The 14,212-nt window shown below is 40.2% G+C and overlaps 2 protein-coding genes across 5 annotated transcripts in view; both read right to left on the bottom strand.

Moving 5' to 3' along the window:
- The window catches only part of si:ch211-202p1.5 (uncharacterized protein LOC103909337 homolog), a 35,996-nt gene extending 28,534 nt beyond the window's left edge, over positions 1 to 7,462 (bottom strand). The window contains exon 1 of the mRNA XM_037750479.1: positions 7,302 to 7,462. Coding sequence (XP_037606407.1) covers positions 7,302 to 7,344 — 43 coding nt within the window. The 5' untranslated portion in view covers positions 7,345 to 7,462. The remainder of the gene's footprint in view (positions 1 to 7,301) is intronic.
- Positions 7,463 to 8,961: 1,499 nt separating this feature from the next.
- The window catches only part of adgrg6 (adhesion G protein-coupled receptor G6), an 84,736-nt gene continuing 79,485 nt past the window's right edge, over positions 8,962 to 14,212 (bottom strand). For all 4 annotated transcript variants that reach the window (XM_037750460.1, XM_037750458.1, XM_037750461.1 and 1 more), the window contains one exon: positions 8,962 to 12,748. In XM_037750460.1, coding sequence (XP_037606388.1) covers positions 12,537 to 12,748 — 212 coding nt within the window. In that variant the 3' untranslated portion in view covers positions 8,962 to 12,536. The remainder of the gene's footprint in view (positions 12,749 to 14,212) is intronic.

Below are 14,212 nucleotides of genomic sequence, written 5' to 3'. Positions count from 1 at the left end.
CTGTTGGTCGGACAAAACGACATTTGAAGACACCATGTTGGACTCTAGCGATGACATTTTATTTACATGTTTTCTGACATTTAATAGAAGGAATAATTGATTAATTGTTTAACAGAGAGAATAATTAGCAAATGAATCGATGGCATGATGGTACGATAGCGTGATGGTACGATGGTGTGATGATACGCGATTGTATGATGGCACGTTGACGTGATTGGTATGGAACGGTACGATGGTACACAATGTTATGATGGCATAATGGTACGATGGCATACTGGCAAGATGGTATGATTGGTATGGAATGATACAATGGATGGTAAGATAGCATGATGGTATAATTGTACAATTGAACAGTGGTGACGGTGATGATGATGATGATGATGGGACGGCTCTAGCTCAGTGGGTAGAGTGGTCGTCCACAAGGTTGGTGGTTCAATCCCCGGTTCCTACTATCTACATGTCGTAGTTGCTCCCCAGGCGCTTACTGCTCCTACAATGCTTAGTGGTTAAATGCAGAGGTCAAATTTCATGTATGTACCTGCATTTACATGATGATTGTAATACAATTTTAAAAAGTGGTACGCGATGGTGGTATGATGGTATGGAATGGTATGTTTGTTTGACTGGTACGGAATGGTACGATGGTATGATTGGTATGAAATGGTACGATGGTGAGATGGTACGATTGGTACGGAATGGTACGATTGGTAAGGAATGGTACGATGGCGAGAAGGCACGATTGGTACGGAATGGTACGATGGTACGATTGGTACGATGGCGAGATGGTACGATTGGTACGATGGCGAGATGGTACGATTGGTATGGAATGGTACGATGGTGAGATGTACACAATGGTATGAAGGCACGATGGCAAGATGGCACGATAGCGTGATGGTACGATGGCAGGATGGCACGATGATAGAGGAATGTGTGATTGATCAGCTGTCTTATTGTTCTCTGGACGGGGCGAGGATGTGTGAGGGGGGGCCAGTGGGAGGGTCAGAGGTCGGGGGTAGAGGGTTAAGGGGTGGGGAAACTTTTAACCAGTAATTACCTCCTCATCATTACCTCCTCATCATTACCTCCTTGTGTTAGGCTAAACGATTCAGTTAAACGCTGCTATTAAAACGGGTGAATACGTTTCATTTACTGCGGGTCGTTTTAGGGTCATGAAAAGATTCATAATTAAAGAATGTGTTTGGGCTGTAACAGCAGTCAGCTACGTGGAAATTAAAAGGAAATTACACCTGGAAACTAAAGCTGGAGGAGGAGGTGACTCATCAACCGGATTAACCATGACTAACCGTCACGCCTCTCACGCCCCGAGGGGAAGATTCGCTGTCGGGCTCCTATTGACAGCCCACTTCACGCCTCCAAGTCACCATAAATCACACAGATATACAGCTCTGTTATACAACCAGACCAAACAGTACACGTGTGCATGGATCTTTCTGGACCCTAAACTAAAATATTAAAGGTCTAAAAACTAAAATGATGCTGGACCATCCTTAGTTGGTTGCTGTATATACATCTTGAGCTGCTAGTCCAGTAAGATTATAGAAACCTACCAACGTATACATAAGACGGCTGGAACTATGGGAAATGAGTGTGTTGTTATTGTATTAAGTACATCAAATCTCTTTTCTTTTGTTTGTAATAAAAAGATAAAGGAAGCCTCGGGAAGCAGACAGACAGGTGTAACAAAGACGGATGTTCTGAGCTCCCATGGACAAAATGTTCTGATTAATCTGAGTATGAATACCACCTAATTCTGCAAATCCACCTCATATTTACTGTCTGCCAGTCAAAGGCCGACCGGATCAACATTCCTGAGAGAGAGGGAGGTTTGATCTTCAACGGAAAGACCCATGAATAAGGAAAAATGTGCAATTAATTCACAATCGCTCACATCTTCTCATATAAACACACTTTTCTTTCATGTTTCTGTATCGTTTTGTAGCTGCTCAATCTAATGTGGTGGTTCAGAAATAATGAAACTCGACCCCACTACACTTGAAGTGGAAAAAACAAAAACAAAAAAACAGATTAACCTAAATCTGTAGTCGTCAGGGACCTTTGGACCATATGTCAGACCGCCAATACGTCATCCAGAGTAGGCTCTCATGGCCACGCCCCCTTTTGGGGGAAACCAATCCCGTGTCCCTCATAGACGGTAACAGAGGAAACAGAAGAAGTTGAAACACGTCTCCAAACTTCTATTTTAAACAAAACGCTAGTAGTAATGACGCTATGCTGAAGAGTTGCTGTGTAGTTGGTTGCACCAACAATAAATCCCAAAACTCTGATCTCTGATTTGTTCCCCTGCTGTGTCCTAAAAATATATAATAGAGGGGCCTCATGGTTCCAAGCTATAGACCCGACCAGCATGGCTTTATGGCTCCAAGCTATAGACCAGACCAGCATGGCGTCATGGTTCCAAGCTATAGACCAGACCAGCATGGCGTCATGGTTCCAAGCTATAGACCAGACCAGCATGGCGTCATGGTTCCAAGCTATAGACCAGACCAGCATGGCGTCATGGTTCCAAGCTATAGACCAGACCAGCATGGTGTCATGGTTCCAAGCTATAGACCAGACCAGCATGGCGTCATGACACCAATTTCAAAGGGGTCCGTTGACCTTGTTACCTTAATTATTTCCACTAATAAATATTAGAGCTGTAAATTGCATGATTGTCGATAGTTATTCACGATTAATTGCAGATTAATCGAACATTTTTTATCTGTTCAAAATGTACCTTAATTTTCATTCACATATCTGGAGGTCAGAGGTCAAGGGACCCCTTTGAAAATGGCTAAGACAGTTTTTTTCTCGCCAAAATTTAGCGTACGTTTGGAGCGTTATTTATGTTTTCTAGTTTCATATGACACCAGTATCTTCACTCTAGCTTTAAAACTGAGCCGCTACAACCTAAAAAATGCAAGTTGCGTTAAAGAAATTAGTGCTGCTAAAATCAATTTCCCTCAACTTTGAAAGCCCTAATAAATATATACATACATTTGCATAAAGCAGCATATTTGTCCACTCCCATGTTGATAAGAGGATTAAATACTTGACAAATCTCCCTTAAAGGTACATTTTGAACAGATAAAAAATGTGCGATTAATTTGCGATTAATCGTGATTAACTATTTCAATCAATTGACGGCCGTATTGTTTATACTTTTTGTACTTTTATTCAAGTGAAATCTTTTACTTGCAGCAGAGTATTTATATTTAAAGAGCAGTACTGCTACTTTTAGTAAAAGATGGGAGTACTTCTTCCACTACTTTTTTTTCTCTAACCAGTAACTTCAACATATGGTCCTTGTCAGAGAGATGCATTAGGAGGATGAAATACTGATAACTTCTCCTCACTATATAACGAATATTCTGTCTGCAGGACGGTGAAGTCTCCTCATCCTCCCTAACAGATGGCCTCCCTCTTCCTCTGCTACTGAACACTATGAAGATCTCATCTTATCTGAATAATTGGAAACACAGATTCACACAAACACGCGCCACTGTGTTCAAAACAGATCTGTGGTCGTCTGGCTGCTCTAATTACCCTCCTCGGTGTTTAAAGCGAGGCGGCTTCGATCCAGGAAGTGTTCCTGCCTGTTTTTGTTTGCTTTGTTGTTGTTGCTGCGTTTCAATCACGCTGGGTATTCTGCTGGAGAACGCACCACATCTTACAGTCTGAGGCCGGGAGCAGACGGGACACACCTCCTGCCCTCTGAACGCCCACCTAAACCCTCAACCCTCAACCCTCAACCCTCAACCCACAACGAAGGAAGCCCTGAACGTCCACGAGACAAGTAAAGCACCATCAGAGGTTGGGTTAGAAAGCCTGTCCACACTCACTGGCCATGTAGGAAAAACAGTCAGTCCATCAGAATCATACTGGAAGAGATATTGTATCTCAATGGGACCTTTCTGGTTAAAGCAGCAGTAGGCGAGATTGTAAGAAATCAAAGTTATTTTCATAAAATGGTCACTATGTCCTGACGGTGGTGCATGAGACAGCTTAAAGTAAATATTTAAACACATTAACCCGTCAGGTTAACACTCACTGACATCATTTGACTCTTGTTTCTTTCTAACTGCCACTTCCCGCCTAAAGCTGCAGCGGAGAGAAAAGCCATGCTCCATCCATTGAGTTTAATTTAGTGTCAGGAATGGACTCAGTTCACCTAAACGACCTCCTCAGTGTGTCTAACCTCCCCCCACCACCTCCGTCTCCCCTTCCTTCCGACCGCACTCACACTGACTGTATATAGGGGTTTATGAGGTCTGATGTGTGGTCAACCTCTCCCCTCCTCCTCCTCCTCTTCATCCCTGCTTTATGAGAATGCAGCTGTTTTGAACTCTGGATTCAGAACAGATCGTTGAATGTATTCTCGTGAACCGCTGATGGCCGGCTGTCTGCGTTTCATCAGATGTGTGATGTTAGGAGAGGACAGCGGAGGTGATGTGAGGAGAAAAGAGGATCAATAACACCGGACTTTAATAAAATAAAATAAGTGTAAACAAGACCGAGGGCTGAACTCACACAAGCATTTCTGCGGCTGCTAAACAAAAAGAAACAGAGTGAAATGCAACTCCAACTGAACTTCTACGCAAACAGCGTCTCGGTGCTTCTGCGCTATGTGTGGTCATTTGTTCATAAAGTTGTAAGTAAAGTTGAAAGTAGTTATACTATGTGTGTGTTTAAAGTATTCACTTTCACTTTCTTATGCAGCCTAGTCGCCACAACACGACGTTGGAGGTGTATGTTTCTGCAAACTACGGATACGTTGAATCTCGTTATAACAGGCCCATTACACCGTCACTGACGCAGCTTCCTCTTTACACCGTCACTGACGTAACGTTCTCTTTACACCGTCACTGACGTATCTTCCTCTTTACAACATCACTGACGTAACGTTCTCTTTACACCGTCACTGACGCAGCTTCCTCTTAACACCGTCACTGACGTAACATTCTCTTTACAACGTCACTGACATAACGTGCTCTTTTCACCGCCACTGACGTAACGTTCTCTTTACAACGTCACTGACGTAACTTCCTCTTTACACCGTCACTGACATAACGTGCTCTTTACACCGTCACTGACGTAACGTTCTCTTTACACCGTCACTAACGTAACTTCTTCTTTACACCATCAATGACGTAACGTTCTCTTTACAACGTCACTGACGTAACTTCCTCTTTACACCGTCACTGACATAACGTGCTCTTTACACCGTCACTGACATAACGTGCTCTTTACACCGTCACTGACGTAACGTTCTCTTTACACCGTCACTAACGTAACTTCTTCTTTACACCGTCACTGACGTTACATCCTCTTTACACCGTCACTGACATAACGTGCTCTTTACACCGTCACTAACGTAACTTCTTCTTTACACCGTCACTGACGTTACATCCTCTTTACACCGTTACTGACGTAACGGCCGTTAACACCATCAATGACATAATGTTCTCATTACAACATCACTGACGTAACGTTCTCTTTACACCGTTACTGACATAATGTTCTTTTTACACCTTCACAGTCCGTCCACTTTCCTCTTTTGCAGTTTCTTTCTTAGAAGAAAATCTGAATTTCCCTCAACAGACGGAGAAAGCATTTCATTAATTTTCACGGTGGTCACAGTGCAACAGAGGCATAACTAGAAAACAGGATTCATATTCATATTCCAAACATTTATCTTGAGTGCCGATCGTTTCCTGAGCAGGAAAAGGAAAGAGGAGATGATGAAACAAGAGGAGGAACAGAGGGAGATACAGAGGAGAGGAAGTCACCTCAAATTCACCTCCTAAAGTTTAAAGTTTTTCACGAGTTCTGTATCAAAATAAAGATATGATCGTGGAGTATTCGTGTCCCTACATGACCGGGACACTTCATATACTGTATGTTACAGAAGCTTTCTGAAATACTTTTCTTTCAAACTGCTTTCAACTTTTCACATTTGAAACCAGAGAAGGGACACGGTGCTCCACAGCTGATTCTTACTTTAACAAACAATAGAGATGTTTTAACATGATGTTGGGAACTCCAACAGCAGTCTGACTGTGAAGGTGGACAACGATGTGTCCGTGTCCCAGCCAAACTGACAAATAACTCACTTTACAGGACTATTGTAGGTCTTTCATTTTGTCTTTCTTTCTTTGATGTGTGGAAACAAAGAAATCCAAAAAGAAATAAATTAATAAAAAAAATTAATAAAAAAAGAATATATAAATAAATAAAAGGGAAGAGTAAAGTTGAATATAAATTTAAATAAAAAAACATAAATACATGCTTAATGACACATTCAAAAATAAATATAAAATAAATAAATGCAAAACAACAAAAGGAAATATATGTATTTGTTAATATATGAATTTAAAAAATATACATTTAAATAATACAAATAAATTGCATAAATACATAAAGATATACATTTAAAAATTAATAGAAATTAATTAATTAATAAATTAAATAATCAATAAAACTAAATACATAAATGAAAAATAGGGGAAATTAAACAGAAGACTAAATAAGGGAATTAATACAAAAATAAATAAATAAATAAGCAGATCATTAATTTATGACTCCTTTTATTTTCAATATTATTTTTGCTACTTTTAATGGCATATTTATTTTGTTTTGTCTTTTTTCTTTTATGTCCACTATGGATGCACAGAGAGCCCAGTATTTATTTCTGTATTTGTTGAGGCAGCAAAATTATTTGTATTTGAATAAAAGTGGAACTAAGCATAACAATGTTTTGTTTTTATTTCATTTCTAATTTAATTGTTAATATAAGTGTTCTTCAATAAACTATTATAATATTTATATCATAGGATGCTTGAAATGCAAGTGATTGTGCATCGCAGATGTTGACAGATGTTTAACATCTGCTGAACTTTTGCACCGTCTACACTGACTGAAACTCAGACGCTGCCAGAGAGCACTTGTGAGGAGACGTTGCTGTCTGCGGAAAGGAGAGTAGCCCAAAAATCCACGACTACACCGCCAACAGTATACTGAAGGTTGAGTTACAGGACAACACGGGTCAATCTCTGCTCATTACATAATAAACTTCTGTCTTCACAGGAAACAACTTCCTTAGAAATAGGCAATAAAACGACTTAGTTAGGTTTAGGAAAAGATGGAGGTTTGGGTTTAAATAACTCCAGAAGTGGAAAAACAGCTCAACGTGAAGCAGCCTCTTGTGTCTGTGGAATCAAACATGTAGCAGGAAATAGAGACTGTATTTGATATCTCCTCAGAGGTTGCTTTGTACTTACAGTCATGGAGTCTCATCATCTTCTTCTTCTTCTTCTTCTTCATCCTCTACCTCCTGTTCCATCCCTCCTCCTGTCATCTCATCTGGACTTGTATGTTTAGCATTTCTCGTCTCTCTCCTTGTGTACCTGTCTGTCTCTCCCTCTCTCTGGTTTCCTGATCACCTGTCTGTCTCCACCTGTCTGCTCAGCTGCACCTGATTCCTCATTAGGCTTGTTTCAAATGTCATATACACGCGCATACACACACTCTGGCCATGTATGCAGGACAGAACCTGCCAAAATAACAAAAAAATAAATAAATGACTTGATAAATAAATAAACATGCCATTAAGAGTATCAAAAATAATATTCCCTTATTTATTTACTCTTCTGTTTTACTTCCACTTTTATTTATTTAAGTATTTATCTTTAGGAATTTTGAATTCACGTTTTTTTTCTTCATTTATTTATTTATTTTTTCATTTATTTTTAAACTTTATTTGATATTTATTTTGAAATGTATTTATTAATTTCTTTGTCTATTTCTTTATTTTTCAAATGTATTTGATATTTATTTTCAAATGAATATATTTATTTATTTATTCCTTTGTTTGTTTGTTTATTTTTTTATGCATGCATGATTTTCCCTTAGCATTTCACCACCCATTTATTTCCCAAACTTATTTATCTCTGTATTAATTTATGTCACATTTGATCAATTAATTAATGGCTACATTTATTTTTGCAAAACAAATATGAACCTACTGATTAATGTATTTATACATATATATATACACTTATGTATATATACATATATTAATTATTAAGAAAAGGAAAAAGCAGCAAAATAATCATCACACATGAAAAATGACTTTAATGATTATCAAAATAGCCGCAAATTAATTTTTGATTGATCGACTAATTATTTCAGTTATACTACTTGTACTGGTGGGTAAATTTTTAACAAAACATCATATTTCATAAGCTCTTTGTTATGGGCCTTTCACACAGATCACCATCGTTATTCCTCACAGTGTATTCCTCGAAGCGCGGCGCTGCAGCGTGATTCTGCTCACGTAGCTTTTTAAAAAGATGCTGAGTCTTTTTAGTTTGTAATGGTAACATTAACTTTATCTCTGTTGATCCAGTTGTTTTCTGCTTGCTTCCATGGCTGCAGCACGCTGTGTTTACGTTGCCAATTCGTTTAAAATCTGGCAACCCAGGGCGGGATCACACCGGCCAAAACAAAAAAAAACAGACGTTCTGCATCGAAAATGTAAATTCAAAGAAGAACATACTGGCTTGTTGTTGGAGAAACCAGCATTTCAAATTAGCACGTTTCCTTAATCTCTGATGACATATCATGGTGATTTATTACAGTAAACATATTATATATTGCTCCTTTAAGTACTTCTTCCACCTCACTCAGTCACGTTAATTGGTTTTATTTATGGTTATTGGTGTCGTGGGATGATCGATGAGGGAATTACAGCGTGTTATTGTCGCCAAACCACAGTCATCTGTCACTGACAGCCTGAACTAAAGAATGGATCATGATGGAGAGGCTGGTTTGGCAAACAACAAGCTCAAATAGCATGCCATATTCATATTCATATATATATATATATATGGCTTCCACCTTCACTTCACGTCTCTGTGAAACTGTGACAATAAAGATTGATTCAAATTTAATTCCCTTTAATGTTGAGATGCTGAAGTGAGCTTCCAGATAAGAACATCACTGACAAAACCATGAAACAACATAATCACCTGGTGCAGGAAAAGAGTTTACAGAATAATAATAATAAGAATTATAATACAAAACAATCAAAGCCAAGATCAATTACAATCCTCATCAGAACATATCTGGTACAATACTCATCCACAGCCTAATCCTAATCAAATAGATCTGGTCCATAGAGGATAAAAAAGAAAAATAGTTGAATTTAGTTTTGGCTAACTTCCTTTTAGGTGGAGATCATTTATATGTTGTTTCTCCTGCTGTTCAGGCAGCGTTTAAAACATCTGTTATCACTGAACCAGTGCCAACAATAACAATAGAGATCAACATGTTTGACATTAGATACCATGTTATCCAAATGATAACAGACCTTTTTAATTTAGGGTATTTAATCTTCATTTAGTGCCGTATATTAAGCAGTCTTTGGTTTCCACTCTGGGTCTGAACCCAGCACAGTGAGTAACAGAATAACCGAGCTACGCCAAACACGCCTCCCCTCTTCTCCCACAGTCTCTGGGGCTTTTTTTCTGAAAGCCCGATAATACGACCCCCACCACTCTGGGCAAAGAAAGGACAAACTGGGGCCAGGGTCGACAGTCAGTAAACGTTCTGGTGTTGAACGCCGTTGGCTCCGTGTGGACAAAGGAAGTCTGGTTAGCCAACGCTGATGAGTCATCTAAAAACAGGTCTCCGTGCTTCACCTCCCAGTACAGATGATTGTCTGGTTGAACTAAACTAAATGAAACAAGAGGCTGAGAAACTGTACATCCAGAAAATAAATTATAGTAAACACAGTAAACATTTCAGGTTTGCTCAAAAGCTGACAAAAAAAAAGACAAAGGAAAGAATAAAGAAGACGCTCAGCTGTGGGCGAATAAAATACAAACGATGAATGCATTTTCTTAAAAAACAAAATCTATTCAACAAAATATCTGCAAACCGTGCTGCATTGCATTGGTGCTGTTAACTTTTGGAATGATTCGTCAACATTTTGGAGGGAAAAAGTAAAACAAAGGACAAATCGCCGCCATAAAATTTTCTAAATTGACACGATAAATTAATTATCTGTTAAACAAACGTGGATGATTTTGGATAAATGATGAAATAAAAGAGCTCCTGGTTGGGCCCATTGCTTTAGACAACACTGTACATAAACTAGGTTTCATTAAAGGGTCAGTTCCCCCAAATCAGAAAAATAAAAGCTGATATTCTCACTGCTTGCGGTATCAAGCCGAGCAACGACTTATTTTCCCTGCTGAGGTTTTTAGACACTTCACCACTCCTGTACGCTTGACGTAAATATTTTACTTGTGGTGTAAAGATAATGAAAACATGAAAACTTGACAGCGATGTGTCTTTTTCCAGAAACTATTTCTCAGGATAATCCACCGACCTCGCTGTCAACACATTCCAATGGGAACTATTTTCTGCAGATCATCCTGAGTAATCAGGACATCGTTTGTGGAAAAACATGTTGCTGTTGAGTTCTTCAAATGCCATTTTTTGAATAATTAAGCACCACAAGTGAAATTCTATCCGCCTCGATCGTATTTGGGTATTTCGATATTTGGGTGGTGGCGGGCGTTCTCAAAGCCAAGCTGGATAAAACCCAAACTATGCCCACGGCTAGACACCACATGGGGAAAACATAAAGTTTGTAATTTGGATGACCTGACCATTTAAGTGATAGTATCACTCTGGCAGATGAACAGTGAATGTTTTCCATTGAAAAGTTGTAGCACTTTTTTTTTTTGCCATCGTAAAAACAAAGCTGTTACCATTTACTGAATATAAAAATCATATCTGATCACAAACTTCTTTCCTCACGCTGTGTGACAGCTTTTATGACTGCTAAACTTTGGCTGCCGTGCCGAGCTTCAGTGGCCAGCTGCCATTCGCCGCCAACCACCGACTCATGGTATGATTGTCTTATCTGCCACATGGAAATATTTCCAATATAAATCCAAAATGTGTGTCAACATGCTTGGGCGTTTTGGCTTCATGATAATATACATTATAATGGGATATTCAGAACAATTACACCAATAAGCAGATTGATCAACTTGTCTGTAGCTTTCAGGTGGAAGACAAACTATTCCGTTTTCTTTCATCCATCCTACGATTTTCCATGACTTGTTTCCCACCGAGGTGGAAAGTGCCGACACAGCGTGGGGAGCTGGAGAATGTTTGGGTTTGTATGTACAGTCCTGGTGACCCTTCCAGGACCCTGTGAAGGCATGAACAAAAGCAACCATCTGGACACACTATATAACACTATAGAATAAGGCACATAGAATAGATAGATCATCAATATTTACATGGTATATGGCTCCACACACACACATGCACAAACGGGACAGTTCAAACAAACATCACAGTATTAAAAAACACCAAAACTAACTTCTTTTCTTTTTCTATCTACCTCCCTCCCCTCTCTGCTCTGCTCCCTTTCATTTCCTCTTAGTAACACAGTCTGGCAGCGAGGTCAGCCCATTCTGTAATTTGTTTTGATACAGTAGAATCGCATCAACGTTCTCTGACCACCCCGTGTAGCTCTATAAGACACCCCTAATTATCCAGGAGACCCGGGGATTTGAAACCATAATGTGGGACTTTGTCCGTGATCTTCTTAGCTTGGGCTCTGGATGTTCGCTGCAGCAAGTTCACAGACTTCCTTTTGAACGTGTTGCATAAAAAGGCAGATTCTCTCGAGATTAGCAAAAATAAAGCAAAGACAGTGCATTAAGATGGTAGCTCTGGTTTAAATCATGTAGCTGAACAACATGCTGCATTGGTACTGAGGAAGACGGAACTACCCAATTCTGTCACACAAACCGACCAGCTCTTTATGAATTTTGATGACCTGATATAAAGAACAAATCTTGAATCAGTCCAATTTAAATTACAGTTAAAACTTGGGCCCCCGTTTCGGCTAACAATGTACATGATCAAACACAAAACATGGAAACGGGGATTCTGATTCAACGCTCCAGGGGCAAGCGAGGATGGCGGGAAGGATGCAGGCATTCTAGAGAGACAGTGGGGAGGAAAACGGAACATTCTAGAACACCTTCCACTGCCGTGACGGGCCAGAAAGGTTCTAGAATGTTGCTCAGAAAGAATGTTGGGAGGGGTTTTGATAATGGCTGTTAGAATTCTGAAATCCGTCCTTTCTGGCTGAGGCTGCGGGAAAGAGTTCTAGAATGATTGGAGCAGTTCCAGAAAACAGCAGTTGAGGCTGTCCGAGAGTTCTAGAATGTTAGGGAGTACTTCAAGAACACAAAAAGGTTCTAGAGTGTTGTAGAAGGTGGCAGTTCTAGAACAAAAGCAAAGCCTTAAATAACAATGTGAGCAGTTCCAGAACAGCGAGGCAGGTTCCGGTCTTACGCTTCATACTGGAACCTTTGTAACAGAAGCCTCCTCCGTCGCTGAACAACATTTTCTAGAACAATTCCAAAACACAGGGGGGGAGGGGAGGCTCCGGAAGGTCTGCCTCCAGAACACTGAGGACAGCTCTAGAACCTGGTGCTGTTGGCGAAGCTGTCGGACATGATGATGTTCTTGTAGAAGTTGTCGGAGCGCGTGGAGCAGTAACCTTTCACCTTGTCGATCATCTGGCTGACGGGGAGGATGGAGGACGAGGAGGAAGAGGAGTTGGGCTCCACCTCTGAGGAGGAAGAGCACGAGGAGACGCACTTGGGGCTGGTCTGGTTGGAATAACATTTATCTGCATCCAGGGAGCAAAAGAAAAAGACAGGGACACAAGGATTATTACTTGATGCAGTAACCCTTAAATTGTTAAGAAGGAAGGGTGAGAATCATTCAGGCTGTCCCTCACAGTGTGTGGTGGAGACAGTATTACAGCTTTAGTCGAGGTGGTATCGGATCTTATGCCAGGCAATCTGGTTGTGGTCTGGTCTTTTTTTTCTCTTCCAAATGAAGTCTGTTGGTTTGGCGTCTTCTCTCCCAGGGCCTTGTGATTTCACAGGGTTACAGAGCCAACGAATAATACAACCAGGCCGAGTGAAGCCATGCTGGGTCATGTCGAGGCTTCACAACAGCAGCCCCATTCATAAAGGCATATTTTGATTTCATTTTCCACTTGATCCCGAGATCATTTTTCAAAATGTGTGCATACCTGATCTCGGAAGACAACTACAAAAAGTGCTATGTTTGGATATTATTATGTTATTTGGACCCTGGGATCTCTCAGCTAATGTCGTGGGTTTAGCTGCTGATATGTTTTGGCGAAACTCCAGAGAACAGGATGGGAAGCATATGGAAAGATGGGTGGAACTCAATTAACATGCAGTGAGGTACAAAGCTTCATGGTCGGCCACATTGTTCTGTCGAGGCCGCCAATGAAAATATCGAGAACCTGGAAGGATCTGTTTGGAAACAGATTCTTTAACTGAAACCAATTGGTTCTATTTGTTTGAAGATTATTCTGCGTCTAATTTGAATAAGGCCATCTGGCATTACTGGGAGAAGTGGTGAAAACAAATGATTGTGTAACATCATAATCCAACAACAGACGACCAGCAACAACCAGATCGTGAAGCAGATGATTTATATCATGTAGCGAACAGTAATATAGTATAAACACCTTCTGGCAACTCTAAACAACTCAGTACAAACTACAACACAAACTAGAGGACTTAACGTGTTACACTTTTCAGACAGGCAAAAAAAAACGTTCCTTTCCATGACGCATGGATGAAAATGTGCAATAATGTCATATAGACTCCTTGGGCTAGTGTTAGCCTCCAGTCTTTCCTTTGTTATGCCTCCAGCTAACACCGTGACGTCATCATGACGTTGACACTAAAAGGGTCTATTACACGCTTTGCCGTGAGACCGGGCTGGTGGTTTTGTTGCCTAAACCTAAGCGTCATAGTTTGACGCGTTGGGTTACCCTAAGTGACGCCAAGGGGTCCTTACAAAGCGTTGGGATGAGAACGTGTTGTTACAACTCAACGCCGATGCACTTCTAGAATCACTGCTATTAATGAAGGGAGTTCATCCATTTATGGAAAGTGTCTTTACAGGTGTTGCAGCTGTGAACAGAGATTTATTGTGATGTCATTTTAATTACATCTCTTCGATGTGATTTGGATCAACACCAGCAGCCTTCACAGTTTTACACCTTCGGAACATTCTTACGGAAACGGAGTTAAAGCGATTAAGCAAA

This window comes from Sebastes umbrosus, chromosome 18 (genome assembly GCF_015220745.1).
Source record: "Sebastes umbrosus isolate fSebUmb1 chromosome 18, fSebUmb1.pri, whole genome shotgun sequence".
Lineage (NCBI taxonomy): Eukaryota > Metazoa > Chordata > Actinopteri > Perciformes > Sebastidae > Sebastes > Sebastes umbrosus.
This window is presented reverse-complemented; position numbering and strand designations above follow the sequence as displayed.